The sequence below is a fragment of the Plasmopara halstedii genome (genome assembly GCF_900000015.1).
Source record: "Plasmopara halstedii genome assembly, contig: Scaffold_7, whole genome shotgun sequence".
NCBI lineage: Eukaryota > Oomycota > Peronosporomycetes > Peronosporales > Peronosporaceae > Plasmopara > Plasmopara halstedii.
This window is the reverse complement of record NW_020186929.1, coordinates 348,677-373,494: the sequence shown is the minus strand read 5'-3', so window position 1 is coordinate 373,494 and position 24,818 is coordinate 348,677. Positions and strand designations below refer to the sequence as shown.

General features: G+C 46.3%; 6 protein-coding genes across 6 annotated transcripts; 3 read left to right on the top strand and 3 right to left on the bottom strand.

Annotated features, from left to right (window-relative positions):
• Positions 1-744: 744 nt before the first annotated feature.
• Positions 745-3,183, bottom strand: PHALS_13926 (stip-like protein; the record flags this gene model as incomplete). The annotated part of the gene is made up of 1 exon (XM_024716779.1): positions 745-3,183. The coding sequence occupies one exon, from the start codon at positions 3,181-3,183 to the stop codon at positions 745-747; it is 2,439 nt and encodes an 812-aa protein (XP_024571543.1).
• An 11,140-nt stretch (positions 3,184-14,323) lies between these two features.
• On the top strand, positions 14,324-15,505 carry PHALS_13925 (Armadillo-type fold; the record flags this gene model as incomplete). The annotated part of the gene is made up of 1 exon (XM_024716667.1): positions 14,324-15,505. One exon carries the CDS (start codon positions 14,324-14,326, stop codon positions 15,503-15,505), a length of 1,182 nt encoding a protein of 393 aa, XP_024571542.1.
• A 240-nt stretch (positions 15,506-15,745) lies between these two features.
• Positions 15,746-17,079, bottom strand: PHALS_13924 (zinc dhhc domain containing 3; the record flags this gene model as incomplete). Its single annotated transcript, XM_024716556.1, has 6 exons — positions 15,746-15,944; positions 16,011-16,247; positions 16,318-16,560; positions 16,617-16,698; positions 16,771-16,873; positions 16,936-17,079. The coding sequence occupies 6 exons, from the start codon at positions 17,077-17,079 to the stop codon at positions 15,746-15,748; spliced, it is 1,008 nt and encodes a 335-aa protein (XP_024571541.1).
• A 113-nt stretch (positions 17,080-17,192) lies between these two features.
• Positions 17,193-19,014, top strand: PHALS_13923 (Ankyrin repeat protein; the record flags this gene model as incomplete). The annotated part of the gene is made up of 2 exons (XM_024716445.1): positions 17,193-18,099; positions 18,161-19,014. The coding sequence occupies 2 exons, from the start codon at positions 17,193-17,195 to the stop codon at positions 19,012-19,014; spliced, it is 1,761 nt and encodes a 586-aa protein (XP_024571540.1).
• A 147-nt stretch (positions 19,015-19,161) lies between these two features.
• PHALS_13922 (Protein of unknown function DUF1042) lies at positions 19,162-20,111 on the top strand (the record flags this gene model as incomplete). Its single annotated transcript, XM_024716334.1, has 4 exons — positions 19,162-19,202; positions 19,266-19,384; positions 19,447-19,556; positions 19,608-20,111. The coding sequence occupies 4 exons, from the start codon at positions 19,162-19,164 to the stop codon at positions 20,109-20,111; spliced, it is 774 nt and encodes a 257-aa protein (XP_024571539.1).
• A 298-nt stretch (positions 20,112-20,409) lies between these two features.
• PHALS_13921 (diaminopimelate decarboxylase) lies at positions 20,410-24,076 on the bottom strand (the record flags this gene model as incomplete). Its single annotated transcript, XM_024716223.1, has 2 exons — positions 20,410-20,695; positions 20,751-24,076. The coding sequence occupies 2 exons, from the start codon at positions 24,074-24,076 to the stop codon at positions 20,410-20,412; spliced, it is 3,612 nt and encodes a 1,203-aa protein (XP_024571538.1).
• Positions 24,077-24,818: the final 742 nt, after the last annotated feature.

Sequence of the window (24,818 nt, the reverse complement as noted above, 5' to 3'; positions counted from 1 at the left end):
GGATACTTCAATCGATTTTTGGCTAACCCACGATACTGAGTATGAGCATGTGAACATTCTACCACTCGTTTTTATCGAGCAGTGGTATTCATTGAAAATGATGCTCTTCTATGAAGGATAAGTCCGTGGAACACACAGGCTGCTACGCTACTGCCTTCTGCAACGTTTAAGTATTGAAAATAGTACGCATTCAAATATGGTTCATAATAGAATTCAAAAATGTATCTCATTTTAAATATGCGAGTGCAAATCAAGTTCTTGATACTTTCGGGGCTCTAGATTTCGCTTCTTGGTGGAGCGTACGAACCCAATGTCTGTAGGCGAACTTTCGAGTTTAAGCTTTCTTTGTGCAATGTGCTCGGTAATAATGTCGCACAATGTTACTTGCTAGAAGAACACTTCGCCGTTGAATCATGTTGTCAAAGCGCATAAGCAGATACAATATCATGACGCGAAACGTGTCAAATTGTCGGCATATCGGCAAAGTCTGCGGCTGCTCTCATAAAGTCTTATGAGCTTATGTCAGTATTGTGGTGAAGGTTTGGCTCACTGACAGATTCTAACGTAAACATTGCAAGCGAATATGCAAAAATTTTCCTCAAAACCGGATTTGAGATTAACAAATTAAGCGGACGACAATGCAGCACATACAATTCTCGTTTGGAGATTGCAATCAACGATATCGTGAGATTTCAGACAGTAACTTATCGTACAAACTAGATTTGAGTTTTCTAGGTTAGTGTTTCAACAAGCGTGTTTTCCGCTGGTCTCGATCAAAAGTTGCTCAAGATCCACAGGCTTAAACACATTTTTGAAATCTTCGGCAAACACTACGCCCTGCTCTATGATTATTTTGCGCTCCCCAAACATATATATCTGTTGTCCATCGTGATAACCTTTCGGCATGAAAGTCAAGTTGTGATTTATTGCCATGTTTTCAATGGCATCTTTCAAGCTGACCCTGTGGGCGACTGTTTTTCGTGGTAAGGTTTTTTCGTCTTGAACCAGCTCGTCTCGCCCACTCGCGTCCCGCGCTAACACTAGTGCATCTTGATAACTCGTGGCAGCATATCCATTTAGCTCCGGTACTGTCCGACTGCTCCCGAAAACCGAGTCGGTAGCAATCTGTAGCAGCACAAGGGCTCCATGGAAATGAATGAGCAATCTATCATTGGTTGCTAGCTTATTTCTTTCAAAAAGCAGTTTCCAACCGCAATACCATTTTTCAAGCTCGATCAAATTTGGAGAGCCGTCAACCCATTTGCGTAAAGCCTTCAGCCACTTTGGGAAGAACTCGCCTTCCAAAAGAGCAACGAGCTGGCGGTCAGGGAGACAATCTCTCCACGCCAGTACCCACGTCAAAGCTTCGAGAGACTGCTCCTCAGGATTGATTTCAAACTCTCGATGCAAACATCGTATCAATTTTCGCATGATATGCCGATGGGTAAATTTGCCATATTCGCGCTCACCCCAAAGCTCTCGCCATGGAGACAAAATAGAAAGTATTGATAGGTCTGATGGATGCCACTGATTCAAGGCGCTTGCCAGCGCTAGTCGAATGTCAGGGTACAGGTACACCATCGCAGCACCGACATAAGGCAGCCAAGGTAGCAACCACTCCTGAATAGATATTGTATCCGATTGAGGATCCCAATGTTGGCACTCTTTTTTCAGACGAACAAACACTAATCGATGTATAAAAGCATTCTCCAATTCACTCGAAAGGTGCAATCTGACCTTTAAAAACAAATTAATACAGCTAAGTGGATTTGCCTTTGCTTGCCAATCCACATTTACACAATGCGCTAAAGCAGGCCATAATGTGTCTTCCAGTATGAAATTGTATAGATCACTGCCTTCGGCTATAGTTTTTTCCCGGATAATAGGCAGCACACTGCCCACTTGAGGAATATTCTTTTTGACTGTATCCCTGGGTGACTCTGTTAAAAATGCCCGAACTAATCGCAATTGAAGCACGATACGATCGTTTGATATCGGATCGAGCAAATCTAATTCTGTTAGTAAGGCTCGAAGCGGAGGAATACAGATAGACGGCACAAGTTGCAGCAACTTATGCGCATCAAACTCGATCGGAAAATGCTGACGTATCCTGCGCAGATGTGTTAAAAGAGACTCCACCGACTTCATTTCGAATGCATCCTCACGAAGACTATCCAGTATTTTCAATTGCTTAATAATTCCTTCTATGTGCTGCTGTTGCACATCATTCACATCTAGCTGTGTCGTCATCATTTTGGTCTCCATCTTTATCCCGGTAAGACTTTCCTTGTTTACGCTGATTTTTTGCGTCAGGTCGTACAATTTTCCTTTTGTCAGATTTAATAACGTACATATATTGTAAACCAATTCGTCGCCTAGCTTTGGTGTCATATGCTGCAGATCAACATGATATGCAGCCTTCATATCGGTGAGCACCCTTACGGACGGACCTCTCATATCTAGTACAATGTCATTTGATCTGTGTTTTTTCATGTCGTGAACTTCCTGCATCAAGTCCGCTGCTCGCTTGTGTCTCTGGCGACATGACCCAATTAGCCTCTTTCTCCACAACGAGTCGTCCTCCAGACCATATCGAGCCTCATAATTTGTCTCCTCATCACCAGCATTTTCACCTTGGAGTTCTTTTTGCAATTTCCTATTTTGCTTAAGATTGCTAGCTTCCACAAAGTCTCCGTAGCCCATGCCCATCTGGGCCGGCCGCTTTTTCACCTCAATAGTGGCCGACACGCCATCCTCCATCTTTCCTAGGCGACCTTTAAAACCCATTTTAGCCAGCATTTTTGTGCCAAATCCTGTCGTGTGTTTCTCCCAGGAATACGTCTTGGTCTCAGTAAGTTTTGATACTCTTATATTCTTCTTATTCTCTGTGAAACCCAATCCAGATCCAGAGTCAAGTTGTAGGCCCAAACCAACCCCAACGCTCCGACTAGGGCCCAAGCTTGATCCAGAACTAATATTAGTCTCAAGATGAGACTTTCGTGACGCCTCAGAAACGTCCTCAAGTTGTCGATCCTCTTCGCCCTGCTTTAGCTCATAAACAACATTCGTAGTCGCGGTGATGTCATCACTTGTATCCGGTATACGGCTTGCGATCTCCCGCTGCGCTTCGCCGCAGAACATACGCGCAAAGTCCGCGTTGCTCAACCCCCCACTGGAAGCCATGTTACTTTAACGGAGAATTGTAGAAATACTGTACCTAGTATTATTCTTTTTGACAGATATTAGCCCTTTCTATCGATTTGCGACCAATTTGAAATAGTCACGGTGACCATTAATGATAAGTGGGTCGGTCTCCCACAATGACATTATCAATACAAGAGCCTATATTTCAAGCTTCCAGCAAAAGATGCGATGGTCAATCTTGCGTGAAGAAATAACATATATACTCAAAAAGGACTACTGAACGGAGCGGCTTTCTCAGTGAGAAGAGGCTTACAGCCCAGGGTTATTGGCTGTTAGATTCATTGTTTTCGGTTTAAACAGGAGGCTCGTGCAGTCAGTAGAAAGTACTTGGAGGCATTGAAGATGCTGAATACAGATACGATATCCGTGATCTTGCGACGAGGACAGTCAAAGGTTCTTCTGCTTCTTCCGTCAGATTTTGAAACTTTGACGAGGTGAAACATTGTTTGGTCCTTAACTGTTTTGAGATACAATCTTATGCTAAGATGGCGTGTCTTAGCCATGATTTATGAACGACTATATTCGTAAACTTTGAGTGCCATACTCTTCTCTTTTGGTGAGGTATGAATCCACCTTTGATAGGAAGCAGAGGCGCATTTGGCGCGAGCACGAGTCTGCGATAGCTTTGGAGCAGAATTTGAGATTGGCCAAATCGATGAGCCAGGCTCAGAAGACAAGAACGGCAGTCAGCTGCGGTCTCAAGATAGATCAAAAATAGCGATCGTATATTCTTTTGACTGTATTCTTACTGAGACCGAAAAGAACAACCTGTTTGTCGAGGTGCCATCTGATGGAACAGTAATAAGGCTCTTCTGTACTAGGGTATAAACGACTGGGTGTCGCAGTCTCATTGGCCAGATTCGGTGTAGTTGAAATGGGATTATAAAAAATTGCGGATATAAGCGGCAGCTTCAGTGTTTACGAGGAATGGTTAAACCATTCCACTATGTCACGGCACTCCTGAGTCAGCACTACCGTGTGATTCGCCCGTCATTTCAGCTGAGGCTTCATGAATTCGAGGGATAAAGATTTCTCACTCGTGAGAGAACAGTAAATGGAATTGTAAGTCTCTTCTCAATGCCTGTACCAGAATCTATCAATTTGCTTAAAAATAATCCTTAGGATTGTTTGCAACGGAATGCAAAACATTAAAATCAATGAAAAGGTAAAATCGAAAGCAAAAGACGAGCTCATCACATCAGCCACCATGAATGAGCCGTCATAGCAGACATTCGCAGAGTACTGAGTGTGAAGAGGTTGGCAGCAAACTCTGAGGATCCTATGGGGCACATTCTTCCTTGTTAGAAAATATCGCGAATTAATGACAAAAAAATACCAGTCGGGTTAGGTGAACCAAAAATTGAGTATAATTCCCAAACAAATGTTGCATCGTACATCAACGGACCCTAGTGTCGGAAAGGTGTATCGTCATCAATTCATTATCTAGTAAATAGCACGAAGTGATTTTGGAATAAAGATATTTTGGAATCGGAGCTGACATTCTGTGTCAATAATGCCAACGACAAATGACAAATTATGCGTGCTCAAAAAATGCAAAATGCAACTACGACTTCGGCATAAACGCCAATTACCAAAAAAATGCTACAAAAAGCATGGTCAACAGCACGTTGTTTATTATCATTGACCTGTTTATCGGACATTTTCAACTGCTGATAAGAGACAGCTACTTCTCATTCACTGCTGCGAGTACTCCGGTTGGGATTCCCTGATGTGGATCACATTGCCACAAGGAATGTATAATATACCAGTGATGGTTGATCTTCTTGTGATGCAGCTATTCTGGCCACATCGTGCCCATGCACATACTGATCCCGATGATACATACGTCGATAACTGTTAGAGCACAAGAAGTTAAAAACAAGAATCTTAGTAAACACTTGCTGGCGGGGTTCGGGTCGATGGAATTACATAAAATATTTGAAAATAAAGCCCAGTATATTCTCGCGACGACAAAAGTTTCATTCTGGGTTGTTTCATCAAGAAGTAGGACGTACGATCATACTACACAGGCATAAAGACCATTGTAGATCGGTCTGTGTTCTTTCCAACTTAAAGAAGATATCTGGCCAACTACTTGCACAAGTACAGTGCGTAATATGCAGACACAGCACGATCCCTCATCAATATCCTTAGTCGGAGTGTCAAATGGTGTTAGGCACGGCGGAATAGACGGCCGTCAGGGCTGTAGAGAAAGCGTCACGCATACCCGAATATGGTTCTTCCAAATTTGCATCAGCGATCCTCCGTCGTCCGTGACGCATCAGTCTTTGCCCTTGACTGTACTGTACTCAAAGTATATACCGATGGACATTGAAGTATGATCGTATTTCTTAGCCTCACCGACTTAAAACACAAAAGAACTAATGATGCAGTACATGCCTTTACAAGCTTTACCACATTTACATGAATGAGTTAGTAAATTCCGAAAGCCTCTACCTCCACCATAAAAGTGGCTTCATTTAGCATGAGCACTGTCGATCAATTTCGACTTGCTGATTTCCGCCTGGCTACATTTTGTAGCAAGGTTATTCAGTGATTCGCAATGAGATTGAGCATCATGCGCCGAGGGCGTGATGCTATGGCTGAGAACTAGGATGTGCAAATCCAACACACTAAGGCTAGGAACAGGCGAAACACACACAAATATGCTGTGAGGCAAATTGATACACATAGTGTCTGCGGTATATCAGGTCAAGTTGGGACCGCACCACGTCGCACCGTTTTAGATCGAATGGAAGAAGAGATTGTGCTATATTCTGGATATTCGACGAAGAATGCGACCACATCCTGTGTTCTATGTGACATGACTGAAGGGCCTTACTCGCACGAGCCAATCAAGCATGAAGATCGCTGTTGCAAGCAGAAAAATATCTTTACCATAACTTGTAGCTGTGCTACCTTCTACTCCGTAGCAGCGTTGCAATAAGACGCCCCTGTACCCGCGAAGCGGACAATTTCTGGGATTTCCGCCCCTGGTGAAACCGCTACAGATAACGAAGAGCTCTTTGAGCGATGGGTGCAGCGGCAACGAAAACTTTCCTCGCTGTTTAACATACAGCGGGGCCGCAAGGAGGTGGACGTGCGCGTAGAACGCCATCTCTGGTTCGAGTTTGTCAAACTAAAAGCGCGTCGCCGGCATTATCGCTCTCAACGTATGAATTAAATCAACACGCTCCCGCAAGCTCTGTGGTCTCTCTCACGGGTGAGTCCGCGACCACAGCAGCTCGGGGCCATAGTTTCAGCTTAGCTCATGGCCCTTCGGCTTCCCTGGCTTTTGCCAAGAAGTGTGGGGCGTATGACGACGCGGAACGTCATGATTCGTTTGATCGTAAGCGCCCACAACGTCTGGGTAGGCTTGCCGAAGTCGCACCTGAAACTCCATCGAGTTTTCGCCGTAGTATACCCTGTCAGTTCACAAAATACAGGGGTGACGACGTCGACCCAAAAGACGTTCCTCGTGATTGTGGACATCACCATTCTCGTCAAAAAGTGCCGGCGGCGGATGATGACGACTTGGCCGATCGCCGTCCGGTGACTTGCGATTATCTTCGAGCTCTTGAGAACAAGATCTGTCGCGATCGGAACTCCGCTGAGCATCATGCTGGGGTTGCATACCGCTGCTCGAGAGCTTGGACCACTTTGTGCACCGACTGCCTCATGTTGAGGACTGTCGGAGCGGCTCCTAGCCGTTGAGCGGACGAATGCGTCGCTTCGTGCGATGGTAGGGTGCCTGGCATCGCTGGAGATGGCACTTCGCGCTTAAACCCAGTTGCTGGGCCAGCTTCTGGGTAGTCGAGCCAGTGCGTGCCGCTCCGGCGCCAACGCTTCCGCGTTCACTTGCGCCAGATCCCGATACGGCTTGAGCAAGTCCGAATAAAAACCGGGTGGGTGCGCATCCGTTTCGGAAGGTTTAGCGTACACGCAAGGCCTCGTTTGGCCACGAACTTAGAAGTTCCGATGAACCGTAGACGGAGCTTCGTCTTAAAGACAGCAGAAACTGCGTGTGTAGGAAGGGCTTTAGGATTTTTTGAAAACCAGGTCAACGACCTCAGAGTTTTCAACAATTCCTCTACTTTTTTTGTCTGCATATTCTTTTTGAATGTCTTGCTTTCAGCCATCGCATCGCGAACGTACTCACTCTGGTAGACAGATAGTCAACGACTTCTTTACGAACAGTGAGGGGGCTAACATCAGCTAGCCGCTCGGCTATTCCTCTCCCACCAAGCCCTGAGCCAATGGGATGGCGTGGTCAGCGGGACGCGAGGTTGAAAGATCCCGTTCAGGTAAAACGGCATGTAGCCGGTAGACGCATGCACTGCATTGTTCAGAGCTGATCCCACAAGTGGAAACACAATTCGTGGGGTATCCGTCGAGTTGGTGCTATAATACAGCACACCATCGTTCTATGAATATCGGTGTAACCGTGCACACAGTCGCGGCGACAACTGTAAATCACAAACGGCTTGGAGCCACGCAGGTGAACCCTGAACTTGACAAGTGCATACTTCATCGCAAGTAATTCCTTATCGTGAATTGGATAGTTTTTCTCTGCAGACTTGAGCTGGCGAGATTCGAACACGATCACCCGATCTCGCCCCTCGGCGTTTGCTTGCAGCAATGCGCAGCCAATAGCAAAGTCCGAAGCGTCACAGACGACAGTGAAAGGACGATCAGAGTCTGGCAACGCCAGCAATGGCGCATGTAGAAGGCTGGCTTTGACCCCGTCAAAAGCCTTCCGATGCTTGGTATCCCAACACCATTCTGCACCCTTCTGAAGGAGATACGACATGGTCGTGCCATTTCTGCGTAGATCTCGCGGTACCTGTCCAAGTAGTTGACGAGGCCAAGCCGCTTGCGCAAGTCCTTTTGGTTTTGGAACCGGCCAGTCCACAATGGCCTTGACCTTAGCGAGATCCGCTCGAAGGCCACGCTTCCCCACGAAGTACCCTAAAAGGGGATTTCTTCCGCGCCAAAGGTGCACTTGTCTGCATTAGCATACAGCTTATTCGTGTGCATGCACTCGAGCACCGCTCTTCAATGGACGATGTGGTTCTCTTTATACGTTCTTTCGTGCTCCGCATGATTTGTGGACGAAGATGCCGCCGAAAATGGGCTGTGCGTACACCCGGTGGGGCCAGAACAACTGCGTCACAAGACGATATAATGTTGCTGGTGCATTTGACAGCCCTTGGTGCATCACCAGAAACTCCCAGAGCATCCCGCTCGGAGTACTCACCGCTGCCATCAAAATATTAACTTCTTTCATCAGCAATTGGTAATACCCATCGACCAAGTCGAAAGCACTGCACTTTTTACGTCCAACCAAGTTGCTCTGGAAACATCCTTCCTAGGAATCGGCGTCTGTGTTGGAATGGTGGCTACGTTGAGCTTATTGCAAGCCTGAACGATACGCTATTTGCCGTTCGGTTTCTGGACACAAATGTGGGGTCGAATGGAAAGATTTCCTTTCACGCACCATTCCTGCGTCGTGCTTTGCACAGAAAAAAGAGTGTCAATGACGTAACACTGCTCCTTGAACAGGGGCCATTGGCGTGTTAGGCAGTATTTGGTACCGAAACCAGGTCGATCTCATGACGTACACCTCGGTCCGGAGGTAGGACCGACGGCGGGTCTTTGGAGGTGACGTCTTAAAATTCTTTTACCAAAGGAGAGTACGGATCCGAGAAACTCTTCAACATCGAAGATCCTCTTCGTGTGCTCCGCATCCTCATGGGGTCCTCCAAGACAATTTTGTTTAGAAGAGACGACGAGTTAAACTTCTCTTCCGGCCGTATAATGACCACTTCGGTTAAGTTACCTGCCTTCAAGGCTTTGCCGAGCACTTCGAGGGACATCTCGTCCAGCTCAAGAAGAGCATTCACCACGGGGATAGCCTCGAGGCTGACGTCGCCGTCTTTCTCCCTCGTCTTACCGTTGGCGAGGGTGTATAACTGTGCGCTGTCGTCTACGGTATACACATTCCGGGTCAGGGTCGTCGCCCGGCGTATTGAAGCGCACAGGTGGCGTTGCTGTCGCCTCTTCAAAGAGGTTTTACGTCTCGCCGATACCAATGTGAACGCGCAATCAGCGTCGTCCAGTGTCCCCATTTCCTGCTCCACCGGATCCTGATGTTATTAACAACACCCGACGAAGAACTGCTAGCTCCGCAGTCTTCGTCTAGTGAATAACGTGCCACATCACGCGCATCTGAAGGGCCTTGCCCAAGATGCCTTGAACCTCGTCCAACCATGTCACTCGTGGCATGCAGCGACTGATTAGATACTTGAGCAGCGGTCAGAGGGTTACGCGCCACTCCACGTTCAGCCCGCGATCCACGCTCGGGACTCCTATCCGATACACCTTCGGTGTTCACCAACTCGGATACCCCGATCTTCAGCACGTTGGCCGTCTCGGTCCAGTGCCCGCGCCAATAGCGTTTTTGCCTTCTAGCAGAGGTTGGTTCATAACTCACTCAGTCCACCAAGAACTGTGCGCGTAGCGCCCAAGGTCTTCGACCTCCAGTCGATCCATGGCGCATGGTGTGTCAACCATGCCATTCAAGGATGAGGTCACACCTTGAATCCAAAAAACTTGATACTGAGGTCCACAGGAACCTTCGGCACCGTGACACGTGTCTCCGTTGCTAAGCGAACAGTGACGATGTCACTCAACTGCGCTTTCCGCGCCTCATCGTACAGCTGCGTCGTGGATTTTTGCCTAATGCCCGATCAGGATCTTTCATGGCTCTCAAAGCCCTTAACGGTCACTTCCACGTCCAGCTAGCCCGGTTTACACACACGTTTCGTGTTCAAGAGCACGGAACTCTTCGGAGCTGGGCCATGCTGACCTCTACCTCCTTGAGGATCAGCATTACTCAGTTCTTCCCCAGTAGGTTGCCCGCGCCTTCTGGGTGTTATCGTATCCCACGACAAATCAGAAGACTGGTAAGAAGCGAGTCGTTGGTTCGATGAGCCTTGACGCCCCTTACGCAGGGACAACCAATCCAAAGGTGACGGGCGTCTCCACAGACAAAACACCGTCGGGTGTTCGAACGGTGCTCGGCAGCTGGGAGCTGTGCCTCGTCGTCCTCAGCATTGCTGAGATCCATCGGCTTAGGGCCCGTTCAACGAGCTGCTAAAATATATATTCTGTCTAAGATGTGCCAACTTAGAGTTGAATTCGGTATTCAAAACCACATTCAATGCTTCGTCAAACGAAGCCGGGTTTTCACGGAAGACTTCCATTCTAGCCACGTCAATGCGGACGCTCTCCATATAGACGTTCACTGTCGGGAGAGTATAGGCTGCCATACCGGCAATGAGAAGACGTAACGCTTGGACAAAGTTCAACAATTCTTTCTGTGCACTGTCGAGCGGCAAGGAAACACGAGCAGACGCGACATCCCCGGCTAGTCGGCAAGAGCACTCGTAAAAGCTTCAGCTTCAGCCCCGTCCAGGAGGGAAACGCCGCTTCGACCGAAGTGCCGCACATTCATTCTCGCGCTCGATCACCAAGCTTAGAGATAGCCAGCGGCACGCGCTGTTGCTCGGCCTTGAGCATGGCGGACGCCATAGCCATATCGGCCTCACTCATCCAGAGCAGGATATTCTCTCTATCCTTGCCCTCGAAGGTCTTAACGCTCACCATGAGCGGCTTGGGTCGAGAGGGGGTCGTTTGTTGTCGGAGGTGGCGTCATGGATGCAGTCGACGCCGACAGCTTCTGCTGTAGATCTCTAGTAGAGCATTTTCATAGCTCAAAAACGCCTGTAGGCCGCACTGATCGCTTTAGGTACTTGCGAAGCGAGGTGTTCCACGCCCACAGAACCAAGCAGAGACATCAGCCGTTTAAGCCAGTCCTGCATACCCTGGTGCAAACAGGAGAACTGCTTTATCTCACAGAGGATCCGTAAGACTACAAGCGCTACCAAGGCAGCGAGGCTTTCATAGATCTTTCGCTTAGAGGAAGCTAAGTTAAGGTCGGTGACCTTCCTTCTATTCTTAAAACCAGTACAACTGTGGCGGATCGCAATCCGCTTACTCTAAGTGTAACTTCAACCTTAACTCAAGGCAAATAGATCTTCAGCTTCAAACCACAAACTGTATTTTTTGCGGTAAAGCCGCCTTTAGATTCAAAGATTTTCCTACTTGATATGCATATCTACTGGCAGTCCAGCACTTCTTGTTAAGGTGTAGCCACACCATTGTGTGATTACACCTTCTTGTGTTACCCACCCCTTCATACCAGTGTACGTGTAACCCCGTTACACGATACGTCTGGCTAAACGCTGCGAGCACCTGCGACATCAATCGCTTCGATCGTGCTACGTTGGGACGCCTCTTTTTCAAGCTGTTGCAAATTGGTGTCATTTCCGCGTGACCTCTAAATCAGGGAGCACAAGCGCGACACACTGTCGCTTCATCGAAGTATATTCGAGTCCATGACAATCTCAGCTACACTCGTAGACTGCTTCTCATAGGTCTAGACGCTTACCGTCAGCGACCTTACGGTCGGTATAATGTGTGCTCCCATCAATTCCTGGTTGAAGCGCTCCAGACAGCGCGATCGCATAAATATGCGTCCAATTAAGCGACTTTCACATTTGACCCTTGGGGCCCCACCTCCCGACTATTTCAGGACATGTATTTCCAAGCGTGTGGGGCAGGTTATGGAACAGCTCTTATTGCACCCCACCTCCGCCGTGGAATTGCTAACAGTGCACTGGGGTCGCCGAGTACAGTTTACTGGTGTGTCTTTGACTCAACGGGCCCGTGGTAAGAAACGTGTAGAGGTCTAAGTTTCTAAGTACTTAGTTGACTCTGCCATTTCCACAGCGACATATATTTAGCTCAAAATTATATATAGATTAATATTACTCGATAATAAAATTTACCTTGTTGCTTGAAGTGTGGCTAATAGACCGCGTCTATCACGAATTTCTCCTTTTTTTGAGTTCCATCGCCTTCATTTGTGCTGATGCTTTGGTATGTTTGAATAATAATACTCATACAAGAGTTAAAAATAGTCAGGGTTCATTGTTCACGAGATGCAATCATAAAGTAAATGGTATGTCTCATTATAATTGAAAATAATACTAACCAAATTAATAAGCTGAAACAAACAATGTTAAAATTGATTGGCTTTAAAATTTTTTTTTTGCATTGACAAAAGGAAAAAAGAGTGTATGTATTTCCTTTGATACTACAAAAATGATTGTCAGCTTACTACGCACTGTAAGAATTTTGAAGTCGAGTATGAACTGATTTATTTGCTGACGAAACCTTCAATAAAATCTCATTTAAAAATTTGCTTTGGCGAATCTGACCCCAAACTGGCTAAGTACAACCTATTACTACTTTGCTGCAGAACAGATGGCAAACGATGGATCAGTATGGCACAATGGTAACTTGCTTGGTCATCATTTTGGTCAAGAGACAAATATTATTTTGGAAACAGCATGTTTGGAAAATTCCCGCAATTTTCCAGTGCTTGTTCTTTTCTTTCCCCGTGCCATCTTGTTGATGACCTGAGAGAAAGGCGCTACTTTGTGCACAGCAAAAATGAGGCTTGACACCGCAACAGCCTCTACTGCTTGACGGCTCAAGATAAAAGAGAGACAAAGTGACACATTTTATCACGCTGATACCTTTGTTTGCTGATGAGCGCTCCATTTATGCCAAACTGATCAACTATCTTTTGGCCTAGATCCCTAGACACCGTCAGAGAGGCCGATGTGCCATGCCTTTACGGAACATTGGATAAGGTATCTGATACACAAATCGGCGACTTGGCCACTAGATTGCAACTCGCCGCTTCCGAGGCAGCTGACAAAGTAGCCTGGCGCAATTAAATTGTAGAAGAAAACCACTAACCGAAGCTTTTTTTTCGCCACGACTGGCCAGGGCGCGTTCTTTGCAAGCTCGCGACAAAATCAATACAATCGCGAATTATTTATATTTAGTTGTCGAGAGACGATGTTACTGTGGTCAAAGGCATTCGGCCTGCGCCAATCGCTTAGGCACACGCACCAACTTTCAAAAGACCTCGATGCTGCCACTGTAGCAGGTGTTTGGAACTAGTGGCGGTAAGCGCTTCAAGAAGCCCGAGTTGCAGAATGGACAGCACATAAACTGTCCCGGATTTGAAGCATATTCGCGGTGTATTCCAGAAATCCAATCAGCTACACTCCAAGCAAGCCAAGGGCTAAACCGATAAACACTTTATCAAAACAAACTCGTTGGAGCAAGAAGTATTTAAGTCAGACCAACTTTGTACAGTTTCTGTGGTAATCAATCTCGCAATATGCAGGAAACATCTTTTCTCAATTTGTAAGGTTGTCTTTCATTCATGTCGAAAAATGAACGCAATATTTTGAAGAGAATAAAAATGACATTCATGACTTCGTTTTTTAACGGTTTGTTTGCAAACCTACGTTTGCGAATCTTTCCCAATAGCAAGACGCGTCTTTCCATTTTGTTTGACATGCAGGACCATTGGTGGCTCACAATATCATCGAATCGGTGTCCTGATCTATTTGGGCTGATATAAATGGTCTAAATAGCTCAAGTGATTTTCTACTGGAAATTAATATAATTCATTACCCAGCATCTAAATATTATGTTAAGCGTTTTCAATTTCTCTTGGTCTGTCCGATGCCACAAACAATCATCGACAAGATGCAGAATCAAGTCAGCTGGAAGCGCCAAAACCGGATGGTGATACCCAGGATGGTCTGTGTCGCCCACTTACTCACAAATCGACAAACTGGCTGTCTGTTCGCGAGGATGCCGCCTTCAACGTCATGCATGCGCGCCGATCCCTTCTGAGTGAGTAGATGATGCTTTCAAAGAGAAGCATAGCGGCTATTTATACATGAGTCGCTGAATTGTGTCGTATTTGTAATAGACCAGAGCATCGTCATTCTTATAGTCCTTTTATAAAAATCCAGTCATCAGAACATTCTTTGTTAAAGGCTAGGTCAAAGAAAGTTCCTGCGTCTCGTGTGCGACCCATAGCCGAGCCAGTTTGGGAGGCGGCTTCTTCTCCGGAAACTAGGCTCATTCACTAACTTTCCGCCCAGACATCACGAGCCTTGTTGTCATGAGCAGTCCAGGCCAAGATAAGAAAGACCAGAAGCTCGAGACTAAGCCCTTGTTTCACTCACTCACACCTAATGACCAGGTTGACCGCCCGCAGTATCGATCCATTGCTGTTGCGTCTTTGATGGAATCACGCTCCCCCCTCCATCAAAGGGGTGCAGCATTTCCAGGTCCTATGTCGTTTAACACGGCTTCAAAGAAGTCCCCATCGAAGGGACCTGACGGAATTGCTATCTTACCTTCGTTCGGGGTGCGTGTGGACCGTACAAAGTATACAGACGTGATTCCGCGCGATCTTCCACCGGCACCTTTTCGGCTTGAAATGCATACACACTTTCACGTGAAGCTAGAATCAACGCAACGTGTGTGCGGTGTCGTGGGCATCAAGCTATGTGAGCTGGATACTGATTTCGTGTTCGATGCTGAGAAGTGCAAGTGGAAGGTTGAATATCGCCGGAACGCCGCGCACCGTGTCAGTCTCAACATTGTGATTTTCAAAACGGCCAAGCAAGAGTACGTCATTGAAGTTCAACGTCGCGAAGGCGATATTACGGCTCTTATGTTCTTATATCACGAACTGAAGAGCCTATTTCGACGCAGCCAACTTCTTAGCGACAAAATCACCACTTCAAATGGGGTCAAACGCGCCGCCCCCAAGCCACTTACAACGCTACCACTTTCACCTGACAGTATTCAAAATGGAGTCTCTGCTTTAAAGGGGTTGCTTGAGAGCAAGTATGCAGATGCGCAGATGCAAGGTGTGCTTGGCACTATTTCTATGTCTGCCATTGAGGAATCTCGGTCTGGTATGACTGGTCTCGTACCACAGCTCGTGACACTCGGCCAGTCAAAAAATTCTAACGTTTCTCGTTTAGTAACCGCCGCGCTTGCACGGCTATGTGACCATCCACAGTGCCGCCAAGAATTCATTCGCTCTGATGGTTGGCAGTACATTGTTGACCTTGCTACCGGTGGCCCTAACGTTACGCCAGAGGTGCAGCGAGAAAGTCTTCATGTTGTAGAGACACTGTGTTCGCTTTACTACGAAGAACTTGCCAAGTCTGAAAAATCGGTTCGCTTATTAAAGCTGGTTCAGGAGTGGCAAAAAATTGATGATCCTCGCCTCAAGAAGCACGCATGCAACGCACATCGTGCGCTGAAGGAGGCTGGAGTCCTCGCTTAAGTATTTTTAGTAAGGTGGGGGAAACCTACTTTTGGCGTGCTTCGCAGTAGATCACTGTAGTTATACCTCCCATCTTATCCGCTTATATTATCTAGATGTTGGGTGTGCTTTGTGAATCATACTGTGTTTGCAATAAAGTGTGATTGATTCTTCAAGCAAAATGAATCGATCATAAGCGTTCGCTTCGCTTTTCCTTACTTTCTTTTTGCAAGAATAATTGACTAAATACGAGTTCGAATTTTACACAACCGTAGCTGGTTCACAAGTCGGAACGCGCTTTTCCACCGACCATCCTCCCTCCAATGTTTCCGTAGTCATAGTTACGGCAGTGTCAGACAGGCTGCCATCGTCAAGAAAAGTGTCCATTTCTGAAGTCTCCTCCTCAGAAAAATTCATCTCGTGTTCAAGAACGTAGCCTAACACCTGATTCTTGACAGAACTACCCAGTACACGAAATGGTCAGCATATAAGAAATCGACCAGTTAGTTGTTAGAATCACCCCTACGTTGGAAACCAAATATTCACTGGAAGGAGCCAATGCAACGAAAATTTACAATCCGAACCGCCAAATACTTCTCGTAGGCCGAGGTTATCTGCGCTCTCGCCTTTTAAACGATCAATCTGTGTTGTACCCGTTGTAATAACGCTGTACTGATCACACATCATACACATAGTGAAGAGTCCAAAGAGCACAGCTTCCATTATCAGGCAGACAACTCGAATTGCGCCGTAGGTCGGGCAGCTTAAAATACAGTATCAGATCACAGCAATGCAATAGTGTTTTATCATTGAATAACAGTATGATCACTTACAACTCATTAATGCACTTTGCATAGCGAAAGACAACAAGTGTCAGTGCATACGCCGACAACAAAAACACGTAGAAGATAAACAGCAGGAAGAATTTGTGGTTGCCCAGCCCCACGCAATTATTCACCCAGGGACAGTGGTGATCCATTTTAATGACGCAGCGATCGCAGATCGAGCAGTGATGTGCTCTTCCTGGCTTAAATTGGCGGCATCGACGACATGTCCGGTATCTTTGCTCTTCTAGTCTGCAACGGCAACAAGTTGAGCTAAGCACCACGCATTCTTGATCACGTCACCTCACCTTGCTATATCATCCTTGGAAGCATGGGCCAATGCCAATGGCAGTGCCATTTCCGGAACAGCACCCGGATCCGTCAGCATGGCTGCATTGTACATCGAACAATAAAACATAAGTGTTTCTTTTTCTTGGTCCAATTAAAATATGCTGTTGCCACCTTTTCCATGTGATACAAGCGCTAAAAAGCAGAGAATCGTGAAGATAGTGATATGCAGCAACCCCAATGGTGAAATACCCATCCAAGGGTAAACTACTACACCCTTTGGCGGAAAGAACAATAAATTGATACAAAGTTTTAGACAAGAAAAAATTGACATCCTACCACGACAGTGCACTCAGCATATAGCACCAGGAACCACGAAACGATGGCACATACGATTCCACATGGGTCTGTGTTGCACCAAAGTCGTGCGCTGAAGCCTGTGCCGCACGCCGCAGGACGCTTACGCTGCTCAAAAGATGACATTGAGTATGCAGTACAGTGCAAAATCGTCTACCTGTCATTACTCATACTCATGTTTTTTCCTAGGAATTCTTCTAACCTACGTCTTCCTTTTCGAATTTATTTTTAGCATTTTCATGATAACAAAGACTCCAGCGCAGGCCTATGGGCGCGTTGCGCTAAGCGACCTTACTCCCTCCCAGATATCTCAATGGACTGTTCGAGCTGTGGCAGGAAGATTGCGGTATTTCGATCACTCACGAACGCTAAATGAAGCGTCTGATATCGCGGCCACCGTATCGCGGCTGCCGGCGGCGACGCTAGAAGACCGCGTGAACGTTGGCTTACGTTGCAATGCATGCGAAGTTTCTGCCTTCGCGTCTCTGGACGAGCAGTATATTCACTTCAAGTCTTCGGCTCACTGCCTCAACTTGAAGAGAAGAGCAAAGGGGCTTTCGAGTTTTTCCGAGCAAGAAGCACTGCAATATTTGCAAATGCAGAGTATCGCAAAGGAAACTGAGGGCTATGAATCTGCGTCTTCAACTTCATCATGTTCAGATAAGGAGGAGGATGAGAGGGAGGCGATGACGATGGAGCCTGTCGTCGAGTTTTCGGACGGCACGAGCGTGTTTAAGGTCTTTAAGAATATTTTACCTGGGGCGGAGGACGAAAATTTTAACCCACACACTTCACTGAACAGAGTGTGCGCGTCCAAGTTCCGGTGGGCGGTTTTCTTACTGCGTAGTGGACGCTTTGCTGGAGCTGTGTTTGACAAAGACAAAGCCTTGTGTCACAAGACGTTCCAAAGATACACGACAAGACGAAAGCAGGGTGGTGCGCAGTCAGCTAGCGATGCAAATAAAAAGGCCAAGTCAGCTGGTGCGACGCTGCGTCGGTACAATGAAGTTGCGCTGAAGCAAGACGTGGCTACGTTGCTCATGGAGTGGAAGGATTTGCTTACAAATGTAGAGTTGATATTTATCTCTTGTGGAAAGGCAGAGCGTGCGACTTTTTTTCCAGCAAAGAATCCGGTGCTGCAGTTAGGTAAGTGGATAAGCTTATGTAGTCCGTGCTGTTCATTGCTTTTGACTAACTCCTGCTACAGGTGACAAAAGGTTAAAGCGAATTCCGTTTGCTACTTTTCGACCGACGTTCGAGGAGGTGTGCCGAGTGCGCTCGGACCTTAGCAGTGTACGGATCGTGCCGCTTCCGATAGAACCTATACTACCCACAACCAAAAAAGTGTCGAAAAAGAAGAAACTGAAGCAGATAAGCGAGTCTCTATCCACACTTGATGTGAAGACGAATGTTGATGTTGTAAAAGATGAGAAGGAAGTACCACAGATTATTCAGTTAGTGAATGATGGTGACTTTCTGGGCTTCAAGGAGCTGATATCCAGGATGGAGGAAAAGGATATCGAAATCAACTCGGTGGATGCTAAGTCCATGACGGCCCTTCATCACGCTGCTGCAAAGGGCACAGTGTCAATGGTTGAATATCTGCTAAATCAAGGGGCTAATCCTGCTTTGTTGGACCTCCATGGTCGACCACCATACTTCTTGTGCAACTCGAAAGACACACGAAATGCATTTCGCCAATACATGGGTGAGCATCCGAATGCGTGGGATTACGTAATGGCGCGGATCCCTGAGGTTCTTACTAGTGATATGGAACAGCGTAAGAAAGAAAAAGAGGCTGAAAAGCGTAAGCGAGCAAAAGAGCGCAAAAAGCAGCAGAAAAAAGAAGCTGCAGAGCGCAAACGATTACAAATCGAGCAACAGGAGGAGCTAGAACGTAAAATTGCAGCAGGCTTGGCCTGTGATCTCTGTGGCAATTATGCTGGTAAGTCTCCTTTTACCCGATTAGAGTTTAAATACTGCTCGACGGACTGTGTCAACGGGCACAAACGTCAACTTATGAGTGAAGCAGCTCTGCGTCGACTTGGGGTTAGTAAATAGAATCAAAGTACAATATTTTTTGAGACTCAAAAAATATTAACGGTTTTGGCGTCGTTTCGTGTTTGGAGCACGTAGTGGTTAAATGTTTTTCTGCTTCTTGAAATCTCAATAGCAAGTGCATAAGCAGGTGTAAATTCTTACATAATCATGATGGATCTACCTTTGGATGACGAGACGTTGCAGCGTGTGTATGCTTGGATTGATGAAATTCCACTGTCACGGCCTAAAAAGAGCATTGCTCGTGATTTTAGCGATGGGATATTAGCAGCGGAAGTGGTTGCTTATTACTTTCCAAAGCTCGTGCAGATGCACAACTACAGCGCTGCTAACTCAGTCAAGCAAAAACAATACAACTGGAACACTCTTAATGGTGCGTATTTGAGGGGAACAAAATGACATTATATTGCATAATTTTTTTTATTGTATCGATAGGAAAAGTGTTTAGAAGACTTCACATCTCTCTGTCAAAGTTAGATATTGATGACCTTGTGCAGTGCCGATCCGGCGCAATTGAACACTTACTCGTAAAACTTCAGATTAAAGTACGCAAATGAAGAGTGTCTATAAGAATTATTTAACCGTATTTACTGCAGATTGCCAATCACGACAAAAAGCAGCCATCGTCTTTGCCATTGCCTCAAGCAACACGTGAAAACAATGATAATGCAGATGATACAAGCAGTGTCATCTCGGGAAACACAGCAATTGCTGGCACGATAATTAATAGTAGTCCAGTGGGTGGATGCACGCGTGCAAGGCAATCTCCGGTAGATAAGCTCGGCGACTTGCGTGGCGATTTGCTTGCGTCTACGTCCGAGTTGCCGATGCAGGCTGAGGAGACAAATAGATTTACAGAGATACCAGTAGCGCCTGTGGCTTCCATCGATTTAAGTGCAAAAGTTATCATGCCAAGCAATGAAACTTTGAAGATCGATTTTCTTCAACAAGAGCTGCTGGAGAGGGACAGAGTTACTGTAGAACTTCGAGAGACTGTTCAAATACTTAAGATGAAGGTGCAAAAACTTGAGCAATTAGTCCGACTGAAAGATGGCAAAATTCAAACGCTCGTGGCGAAATTGCGCTCCCAGAAATCCTAGGCCAAAGATGGCGGCAACGGCATGTAGAGGTGTTTGTTGATATATTTAGTCGCATTAGGTGGAAGCAATTCTATCACGTTAATACCTTTGCTAATACAATTTTGGTACTGTCTCCCCATCCTCCTCCACTCATGATCAAAATGCACTCCTACATCACAGATCAGAATTCTCAATCGTCTGACCCATTGCGCAGTCTGAAGATGAATAAAAATATCTAAGGTCAGAAAATCTATTGAAGCGTTTAGAATAGTGTACACTTCTCTAAGATCGAGGTTAAGAGAATGCTTGTGCTTCAAATCTATTCCCAGAAGCTTAGAACTTCCTCAGCAGTTTCTGCTGGCTTAAGTAGCTGCAGAGAAATCTCTTTACCGCTTTCGCGGTAGCCGAAGACAGCTGGCGCAGGACGGCTGCAGTGGCGGCTAAACATCGACATTGTGTTAGCTCCAGTATCGTGGATCACGACGAAATCGCCGCGCGAAATGGTAGGCAATTTCATCCGCCGACCAGCGATATCACCACCAAAACACAAGGGTCCTGCAACATTCTGAAGAGATATTGGGGCCGTAGAGGCTACGCCACTAGAGCTATCACAAGTATTAGAGAATCAATCGAACTAGCCAAAAGCTTGGCGGTACGTACTCAAAAACAGACATCCGATGGGCAAAGATCTCGGGTCGGTAGCATGCACGTAGAAAGAGATCCGATCCCGCATGAATGATAGCAGTTTGGATGAGGTCGTTGTTGTCCACGTAAGAATGTTCTTTGACATATTCAACTTCGCTGACGACCCACCCTGTCTTCGAGCTGACGCTGCTTCCAAACTCGGTTAGAATTGTGCGACTGGTGTGCTTAAACAATTGCGGTGCCTTACGACGAAGAATTGCCACATAGTCGGCGAACGTTGGAGTCACGTTCTCGTTATCAAAGTTGGCCGGCAAGCCGCCACCGATATTTAATGCTTCTACTTTACTAGTCCCAGCAGCTGCGTCAATCTCATTCGCCAGCTCATTTAGCATAACGGCACTCTGCGATAGCATCTCGAGTGAGCACCCTTGGGATCCAACGTGAGCGTGCAAGCCTGTCATCCACGGGTTTGCACAGTAAAAGGCGATAATCTTAGCGCGGTTTTTCTTTGTGAGTGGCACACCAAACTTGGAGTGTACTGTCGAAACACTGAGGCAGGCGTTGTTTCCTGCTCCAAGCAGCGGATTGACGCGCAGCCCAATTCGAGGCAAATGTCCTGCATTGCGTGGAGTGCATTCAGGAAAGCTGGACTGGAAGATTGCATCAGCATGTTCGCGTATGATTTCGAGCTCATCAAAATTGTCAGCATTGACTTCCACACCGGCGTTTAAGGCAAATAACAGATCGCGACGGGTTTTGCACGGACTGTCAAATACAATACGATGAGGTGGACAACCTAATCGCAATGCGTGTTTCACTTCGACAATTGATGCACACTCGAGCCCAATATTGTTTTTGATCGCCATTTTAATAAAAAATGATAGGGGACACGATTTCATTGCAAAGCGGTGTTCAAAATGCACTGGAAAAGAGCATAGAAGTGTCTGAAATGCCATATCGACGGCTTCCAAGTCGTAAATGACAGCAAGCTTAGTCTCGTCTTCCGAAGTCATTCCGTGCGCCAGTATACGATTTTTAACCAGATACTGCACCACTCGTGCGACCGCAGAATCTTTGACGCTGAAGTTTAAATTGCTTAGTGGCTTCAACGGCTCCAATAAAGCCGTCTCAACGCGCTTATTAAAGTAGGTGTGATTTAACACCTCCCAGTGGCGCAGAATAAGCGCAATTTTGCTCATAATAGCTTCGTCATCTTGAGACAGAGAGGCTATGGCACCATGAAAACTGCCTTCGCCCTTACCGCGAGCATAAACTTGGTTCACCATGTCCGCTCCCATCGCAATTCGAATGACAGCCCCATTTTTGCCAAGCAATACTGGCTGACCTAGCAAACAACGCTTTTTTGCCATGACATCATTCGGCAAGACGTCTGACAAATCCCTGGAGAGCAGCGTGTGTAGTGTCTTGAGAGCCGCCATGTTGAGGAATGTGCCATCTTTATCGCGTACTTTAAATGATAGAATAGAATCTATTGGTGCCAATATATCTCCACGGCTGACTTCAGTTGATGCTGGTACGGCGAGCAGCTCAACCATGCTTTTCCAAGACGATTGTACCTTCGTTCTACAAGTATTCATGTACAACTCACAAATAGCTACGACGTCTTCAGGGGGGATACGACAAAAAGGTTCCATGTTGAACAGCGCAGTCTCCCATCGAAGAAGTAGTCCGACATTCATTTTTCTTCCTAGCCTTTCACGGAAATTGTGCATATCCTCGGGCACTTCATGCCTTGAAAAATAACTCTTCAAACCATCCGGGATCGCCACTTCCGAATGGCGTCCAGATGCGACTGCTTCCATTTCTCGAACGCAACGCATAGGCATGAGCACAGCACCGCAAAAAGGAGAGCCACCAAAGAACTTCGAGCCTGTAGCCAGCACTATGTAACCCTTTGCAAGCCATTCAGGGTACAACAATCGATGAACGCGCATCTGACAGGCATCCACAACTACTAGCAGTCGATTGGGATATTGAGTGGCAAGAGCGTCTACTAAGGGCATTGAAGGACAAGAGAACCCCGTCTTTGTTCCGACGACAACATGCAGTAAAACTACGCCTCCACCACAATCGAGTCGCTCCTGTATTAATTCCCGGACGTCGGTATCGATGCTGTTGATGTCACCTCCGTCGTTTCGAGCCGGCATGCTCACGACATTTACAAGATTGATTGGGAAATTGTTTAATGCTTGCCCAATCGCACCACTTTTTCCACTTGGCGTCAAATGGCTGAAATGTTTACCATTAGACGCATCGATTGAGCCGCGGCCAATCTCGCCACCTGCTGTGATAATACTTGTCACTCTGCACTGCTCTGGTCCTACGCCTCCAGGTAAATTTTCTTCTTCCCCCAGTCCTGAAAAAAATCTTGCAAGTCCTGCCACTGTCGCCAACAGTTCTGCATCTGTTCCCGATGGCGACAGTAGAATTCTCATTTGATTATTGCGTACCAAGTTCGAGACATCAAGACAAGCAGCCACGCGCGATCGCACTTCACACATCTTAGTGTCAAAGAGCGCATTGGAGCTTTTGGCGTTCGGGTTGATGGAAAATGAGTTTAGTAAAAGCTCCTGACGCATCTTTTCGCACAGTTCAAAGGCTTCCAGCGTTACACTTGAACAAGTGCAGCTTCCACGCGCTACGTCTGTGGCAAAGGGAATTGTAGACGCATTGTACTTGTTAGTCTTGGTCAACGGACACAATGTGGATCTGTCATCGGATCCATGCATTAGCAGTGACTCTGTCTGTTCTGCAAACGGGAGTGCGTTGCCTGCAAACTTGACGATTTCATTCCAAGAGTCACCATGGCACGAAATGTGCAGTAGCATGGCAAGTCTCGAAAAAAGTTCGTTATTATTTTCTACACAAGCTAATTGACTCACAAGACGTACTTCTTCCTGCCGTTTTCGCACCGTGGCCGCTATCTCAAGTAACGAAGCGGTATTGGCGGCGGCATTGGTGTAATCGGCCAACTCAGCTTGGGAAAAAGTTTCCAGGTACTTGATCTTTGTATACAGCAGTACCATGTCACGTGCGCTGTAGCACGGTGAGTTACGGTTGAGCTCGGGTAGACACAGCAATCGATCCTGTAGCAGTGCACTTAGTGCCACGGCTTCGGAGGGCATCTGCAGGTTCCAAATCCGCGTTGATATTGGCAAAAATCTTAATAGCGGCAAAAGCTCTGGACGCGTGGCCGTCATGTGATCGCGCAGATCTTCAGCTTGTTGTTCGATGCGCTGTGGTTCTACAGAGGCTTTTAGTATCTTGCTTTTAGTTCCAGATGACTTTATGTGCGCGGTCTCGAGGTCCTTCTGACTCATCGTTGCTGCTGCTGTCTATCGAAACGCACTTGGCTAAGTTTTAGTGCCAAATTGCGGTGCTCTTGAATATTCTCAAGTGGCGTACTGTAATACCTGGAACGAACTTTAGCAAATGCGTAGCTTGGACAACTACGTATTTACATTATTTCTTGCTGTATTGCCATTGAGAACACACTATATGCAATAAATTCGCAAATTTAATACTTCGAAGATGCCAGTGTCCATCTTCTGCATCTTCAGGCTAGATTACCACCGTTGATTAATTAGCTTGGCTTCAATATTCTATAAAAAAAATTTTTTGATTAAGATAATATAATTTCAAAAGCATCATAACAGAACTGTATACATCTCTTGAGCAATTTGAAAATCTAGTACTATAAGTGATAACTATTTTGGCACACTTCTGAAATGTGCTGCCTATTACTAAGCAGCACTTTCAAGTAGTGTTAAATAGTTTATCACATATTACATGGCATAAACGATATTAAGGACCGGTGAAGAAGCCATAGAACTAAGTTAAATCAATGTTACATTAGTAGCTTGGCACATCATTCGCCTTTGACGATATGATCGGAGTAATAGTAGACGTGATTTATGATAAAATTTTATTTACTTTTCCTAAATTTTATTGCAGTGATAGTAAGTAGTAAGTAAACGTGTTCTCGCGTTCAATACTAGGGTCAGTTTGCAAAGCCTCTTTGCTAGGGTAGTGTTCGCATACGTCAGATCTCTCTCGTCTAGT